The following is a 6595-nucleotide window of genomic DNA, read 5'->3' as shown; positions in this document are numbered from 1 at the left end:
GGGGAGGCAGAGGGCAGAGCCGCGGAGGGGGAGGAGGTGGCGCCCGCCCCTGCCCCTCACCGTCGTTATTCGTGTCCATTTGGCGGAAGATTTTCTCCGTCCTCTTCTCCGGGGTCGACTCGTCCTCCGGCATCTTCATCACCGACGAAACCATCTTGTAAATGGCCTGGGGGTTGGAGGGGAAGGCGGGGAGTGAGAGGAGGCTGCCGAGCACCCCCCACCCCAACCTTCAGAAGCGCCCCAGGTACACTGACGAATGGAGAGGGGGTCAGGGGGCGTGGGGGCCCCGGGGGTCCGGGAAGGAGTGTCTGGAAAGGTTTCCCAGGAGGGGGGTCTGTAGGCGAGGGCCCAAACCAAGTTCCGAGGCGCGCTAGGTGGGAGAGGAGTTGCTGACCGAGGGCTATGCATATCCAAAGAGCGCAGCGGGAAGCTCCGAGCGGGCGCAGACAGTTTGGGGGTAGCTGAGTGCAGGGGGTGAGCAGAGATGTGGGAAGACATGGGGCTGCAGGTTCCCGGGTAAGCACGGTTTTAGCGCTGTTTCTCGGAAACTCCGGGTGCCCCGCGCTGGGCACGGACAGAGGGAATTGGGCTGCGGCAGGTGGCACTGGGCTGCGGTACCGCTGTGGCCGGCAGGGGGCGCTGGGCCACCTTGAGGGCTGGAAGGCCGGAGGCTGCAGGGCCCAGAGGGGGCGGGGAATGTTATGCAAATAAACGCAAATGAGCACCTGCCGGGGGCGGGGACAACCTGGACTCCGCGGGACCCTAGGCAGTAGTTGCCCACGTGCAGGAGCTCCGAGGCACACCAAGGGGGGTGGGGGGTTGCGCTAAAAGTACACAGAGCACGTGGGCTTGGCGGGTGGGATAGGCTCAAGGACCGGGCCGATGGTCTCCATCTTCCAGCTTTTTGCTACTGAAGCCACCTCCAAGAAACCTGCTCCCCTTCGCCCTTACCACAAATGTACCCTGCCTCAGATCCGGCTTTAGCCTCCACCTGGTCTCTCCCAGCCTCATTCCCTGGGTCTGTGCCCCCACGCTGCCTCCGAGAGCTCTTTCTAAACACAGATCTCCACCACCACGTCCCCAGCCCAGCTGGCCGCCCCCTCTTTCCAGTCATCCGCAGGCCTCCCTCCAGACCTGCCGTGCACTCAGCTCCTTCTGGATGCTGCCCCACGCTTCTTCTGCTGCCTCCCACTCCTTGCGGCTCAGCTTCCATGGCGCTTGCCTAGGGAGCCCTCCTCTGATCCATGCTGGTCAGGGCCCATATGCCCGCCCGGAGCCTCCTGGGCTTCTCCTTAGGGGACACCGCAGGGGACGCCTTTGTTGGATTGTTCCTAGTCCCCAACATACCAATAAGGACGGTGGACATCTAGCTAGTGCCCATATCCCCAGAGCTGAGCACCGTGCCCGGCTTCTGGCAGGAACTTCCCTTTTAAAAGCCACTGGCACCTCCCGCTGCCCTCTGTACCAAGTCCAAGCCATTTGGCCCTTGGCGTTCAGAGTTTTTACAATCTGGTCCCTCTGACCCCTCCACTATCAGGCCTCCACTGGTAGGTGATTCTGCCGCAACTAAACACTCCTGCACCTTTCCGGTTCCCCAGCATTGACAGCCTCTGCCTGGAACGATCATACCAGCTACCATTTATGTGTCAGGTACTTTATCCCTATTTTCCAGATAAGAAATAAAGGCTCAGGACAGGAATTCATGGCAGAGACCAGATTAGAACCCACTTCCTCTTAGTTGCTGGAGAGATGCTTGTGGGGTGGTGATCATCAGTGGGGGCTGTGAGGTAAGGTGGACCTGGAGTGGCATCCTGTTTCCACGAATCACTTGCTATGTAGCCTTAGACAAGTACTTAACCTCTGGGAGCCCCAGTTTCCTCATCTGTAAAATGGGGTAATCATATCTCCCTCGTGGGGATTGTCTAACGGATTAAATGAGACCATGTGTATAGAACAGTGACTGGCTAGAGTAAGTAGTAGTCAGTAAACAGCAGCTTGTATACTAATTGTTACTCATCCACCACATCCTCAGTTCTTCCCTGACCTTCAGTGCCCTGAGCTCCCAGATGCCACATTTACGACCCTGTCACCAAGCTGGGCAGTGTGGCCTGCCCACCAGGGTGGGAGCCCCAAGCAGCCAAGATGCAGTTTCTTCCCTTCTAGTGTACTGACCACAGGACAGGGTCTGAGAAGGACTGAGCAAGTGACTTAGTGAACGCCCCCTTTCGGGCCTCCTAATTAATTGTCTGGAATTGCTGCTCACTGTTGTTTCCCTGGAGCTGACTTGTAATTAATCAGGCACTGGGGCTTGCCTCACTCTGCACTGGCCTCTGGGGCTGACTGATGGGCTGTAGTGAGGGAAACCAGGGCCCAGCCCGCAGAGGTCAGCCAGGCCGTCCCGAGGATGCCCAGGGAATGGGACTGGCTGGCGCCCCCAGCAGGGCTGAGATTTACCAGTATACACCAGTGCAACCACGCTAAGTGGTAAAACATGAACACCCCGCCACATTGGTTGGTATCCAGCTGCTGCCCAACCCCTCAGTAATCCTCCACCACTCTGGCTACCTCAACCTTTCCACCAGAACCCCCAGAACTCCCCACTACCCATCAACTAGAGATTTAATGCCTGGCCCGCGGGAGTCACTGACAAACGTAAAGGCTTTCCCCTCTTGACAGGCAAAGGGAGGCACCACATCCCAAGGCAGCCCATTCTACTCTAGCTGGAGAGAGCAGACCCAGGCCCTAGTGACAGAGAAGCCGACGAGTCCAGTAGGGCGAGGTGAGTTAGAAGTGGGGAGCAGTCGGCATAGCTGAGGGACGAAAAGAAAGGCGGAAGGAAAGGGAGCAAGGGCTTGAGCAAAGCTGTGCAGCAGGATTACTCAGGGCACATTCCAAGGCCATTCCGGCTGGAGCAGAGAATGTGCAAGAAGAGAGTCACAACGTTTACGAACCAACTGTCTGCGGGGCCTTCTGCCAGAGTCCCTTCCCACTTTACACCTATCGTAGCCTTGAGGGTTAACATCCTCACTTTACAGGTGAAGAAACAGAAGCTCGGGTACAAGGAACTGGACGGGTAAAAAGAGAACCAGAGCCTTGATGGTCTTTAGTGCTGCGCTGAGGGCATGGACAGTCCGGAAGCTTTTTGAGATAAAGCTAACATGTCACACTTACATTTGTATTAAAATGGCATTCTTATCAGGTCCTAGATTCTCCCTGTAAGATCAGAATTTTTCAGATGAGCTATCTAAGAGTTGAGTCCAACTCCAGAATGGGAAGCCAGACCCTTTTCAAGAGGTAGCTCTGAGTGGTAGCCAGCTTGAGCTTGACCCCTCTTATATGCTGTGTGACCTTGGACAAGTCACTTCACCTCTCTGAGCCTCATGAGGCTGCTGTAAAGATGCACTGAGCTCGTGGCTGTAAGCACGAGGCTATTAGAGAGTCCTGAATTAATTATTTGGATTGTGGCTGGGTGTCCAGATGGAATGTGGACTGTGAATCCAGGTGGCCCACTCACAGGCTGTGTGGCCTCGAGCAAATGTCTTTACCTCTCTGAGCATCTGTTTTCTCTTGAGTAAATGAGGATCAATTCAACATAACTGGCCTGTCCTCTGCAGGAATGTCAAATCTTGAAAGACAAAGAAAGGCTGAAGAACTGTTACAGACTAACAGGGACTAAAGAGACACGAAAACAAAATGCAATGTGTGATCCTAGATCAGGGCAAAAGAGAGTATTATGAAGACATTTGGCAAAATTGGAATATGGTCTGTAGGTTAGATAACAGCATTGTTTCTGTGTTAAATGCCCTGACTTTGATGATCATATTGTGGGCTATGTAAGAGGATGTCCCTGTTCTTAGGGACTATATCCCGATGTATTTGGGGGTAAAGGGTCCTGTCCGGAACAACAAAACATTACACACATGTGCACACACACAATGATAAAGCAGTGGTGTTCAATATTGATTGGTGGATCTGGCTAAAGGGTTTATGGGAGTTTACTCAACTTTTCTTTAAATGAGAAAAGATTTCCTAATGAAAGAGTTTTTTAAATGGGCTGTAAGAATAGCACCTGCTGCCTCCCACCCACAGGGCTGTCAAGAGGATGAAAAGGGGTGGGGGTGCACGCTGCTGGGCCCTGCACCTGGCATTCTGCGGGGCCCAGGGGCCCACCTGCACAATCTCGAGCATCTCCTCGCGGCTGATGTAGCCGTTGCCGTCCAGGTCATACATGCTGAAGGCCCACATGAGCTTCTGCTCCAGGCGGCCACGCGAGGTCACGCTCAGCGCGATGATGAACTCCCGGAAGTCAATGGTGCCATCGCTGTTGGTGTCGAAGGTGCGGAAGACGTGCTCAGCGAACTTGGAGGCGTCACCATAAGGGAAGAAGTTGGCGTAGATCTTCTTGAATTCGTCCACGTTGAGGATGCCCGTGGGGCAGTCCTTGAGGAAGCCCTTGTACCACTCCTGCAGCTCCAGCTCCGAGAACTCCGTGTTCTCCCGCAGGTCTTGCAGCATCTCGGGCCGAAGCTTGCTGTTCTGCTTGCCCATGGCCACTGAGCTGAGTCCTACCTAGGTCCCCCAGAGAGTCAAGGAATGGAGAGGGGAAGTCAGGCCCTCCTGGTCCCTTGACACCACTCCAGGAGGGCCCCAAACACCAGACACCCAGCCTCTCTTTTGACTCAGTGAGAGAGAGGAGCTGGCCCAGGTCACAGCCTGCACCCAGGCATCCTGCCTCCGTGACAGGCTCCACACCATTTCCCCAGACCTCACCCTTCCCCAGGGAACAGCCCTGGAGACAGGAAGGGAAGGGGCTTACATTCACTAAGGCCCTGCTCAGGGCCAGCCACTGGGCCTTCACAGATATACACCACTTCACCCTCCCAAAGGGAAGCCTGGGGGTTAGTCCCATTTTACAGATGAGAAGACAGGATCAAGGGAGTGAGGTGACCTGGTTCAAGTGTCACAGCCATGGAGTCACAAGACTGACTCCCAGCGTTTCCCAGGGAGGTGCAGAGCGGCCTTCTGGTCCGCCTCCCTCCTCCCCACGGCCCCCTCATTGTCTCACATATGCCTGATGACCACGAAATACACCTGCAGCCCACCCACTGGCCTGTTCTCCCACACACTTGTGCCCCACAGCGGGTGGCATAAGATAGGTGTTGGCGTGGGCTCTAGAGTCAGACCACCTGGGTTTAAGTCCCAGCTCTGCCTCTTACCAGCAATGTGACCTTGGGCAATTTCCTTAAACTCTCTCTGGCCCATCTGTAAAGTGGGGTAACAGTACCTACCTCATGAGGGTTGTGGAATCAAATTAGTTAACACATGGGAAGCATTTAGAATGTCTGCACATGTAAGTGCTAGATAAGTGTTAAATAAATAAAAATGATTTCCATGTACTAGATGCCGCAAGACGCATGCACCACACACAAATGAGTGCATACTGACACATGACACACGGCTCACCAAATCCATATGCTGGGTCCCATGCCACATTCCAGCCCACACCCACCCATGGGTCACCATGCCTCCACACGCAACAACATTCCCTCTGCTCTCCAACTCACATGGGAGGACACAGGGCAACACGCATGCACAACTCTCATACCCTTCCCATCACAACATGCCAGCCCATGATCCCACATGTCATCACAAGCCAACTCCCCTGCCGACACCTCGCATGTGGCCAGCTGCACATGGGACCCTCAGGCTCCCTTGCCATCTTTCTCTCCCCAGGGGCGCTGCCGGGTCCCAGGACAGGGAGCTGCAGCCCTTCTCAGACCTCGGTGGGTCCCTGCAGCCAGCCAACCCTCCCCAGCACTCACCTGGCCTCTAGTCCAGAAAGGTCCCCCGCGTGCAGGAGCTTAGAGCGTGGAGGGCTGAGGGGACAGCAACGGAGAGACAGCCAGGCAGTTCTGGGCAAAGATGCGGGAGTACGTGCAGGTGAATCTCCCCGGCTTAGGGCTGTGCGACAGGGCGAGGGGGTTCCTTGTGTGTGAATTTGCACGCAGCTCTGTGCACATGTGGGTGAGTGTGTGTGTGAGTGCATGTGCTCATGTATGCACGTGTGTCTCTGGCTTCTGCACTGCATGTGTCTCCCCATGTGCCTCAATCCCTGTCTGTGCATGTGCATGTGACCAGGTATGCACCCCTCACAGTGAGGGAGATGTGCCCGTGTGTGCCCCCAGCAGTCTCACATGCATGTTTCTGTAAGTTGGCCGCCCTCCCTTCTAAACCAGCCTCTCCTGACCCAAGCCGAGGGTGAACAAGTGTGTGGGAGGGACTGAGGACAGGCCTGGGGCCGGGGTGGCCGAGTGTGTCCCCTAGTCCCTCCTCAAGGTCCAAGGAACTGGGTCATGGGGTGGGGGCAGAGAGGTGCGCCGGGCAGGAGAGAGCTTCCCGGGCCCCCTCTTCCCCGCCACCCTCGGAGCTGCCCCTCCCGGGTGGAAGACGTGGAAATGACGGTGGTAGAAGATTCTGTTGTCTCGCAAAGACCCCAGTCCCCACAATGGGGCGGACTCACAGCTCGACCTGGGGAACCTGCCTGGGGACCCTCCCTGGACCTCTCCGCAGCTCTCGCCCCGAGCCCCGCCTCCAT

The 6595-nt window shown here is 56.0% G+C and overlaps 1 protein-coding gene across 3 annotated transcripts in view; it reads right to left on the bottom strand.

Annotated features, from left to right (window-relative positions):
- Positions 1 to 6389, bottom strand: part of HPCA (hippocalcin) — a 7439-nt gene extending 1050 nt beyond the window's left edge. The window contains exons 1-3 of one of the 3 annotated variants that reach the window (XM_005878373.2): positions 5823 to 6389; positions 4171 to 4565; positions 61 to 166 (exon numbers count right to left, since the gene is read on the bottom strand). In XM_005878373.2, the coding sequence (XP_005878435.1) occupies positions 61 to 166; positions 4171 to 4548 (484 nt within the window). In that variant the 5' untranslated portion in view covers positions 4549 to 4565; positions 5823 to 6389. Of the gene's footprint in view, positions 1 to 60; positions 167 to 4170; positions 4570 to 5822 lie in introns of those variants that run through there. The other 2 variants (XM_005878372.2, XM_014549528.1) reach the window with 2 other exon arrangements.
- Between the last annotated feature and the right edge of the window lie 206 nt (positions 6390 to 6595).

Source organism: Myotis brandtii, unplaced genomic scaffold, assembly GCF_000412655.1.
Source record: "Myotis brandtii unplaced genomic scaffold, ASM41265v1 scaffold555, whole genome shotgun sequence".
In the NCBI taxonomy this organism is placed as follows: domain Eukaryota; kingdom Metazoa; phylum Chordata; class Mammalia; order Chiroptera; family Vespertilionidae; genus Myotis; species Myotis brandtii.
The sequence above is the reverse complement of the archived record's forward strand: the minus strand, read 5'-3'. Positions and strand labels throughout refer to the sequence as shown.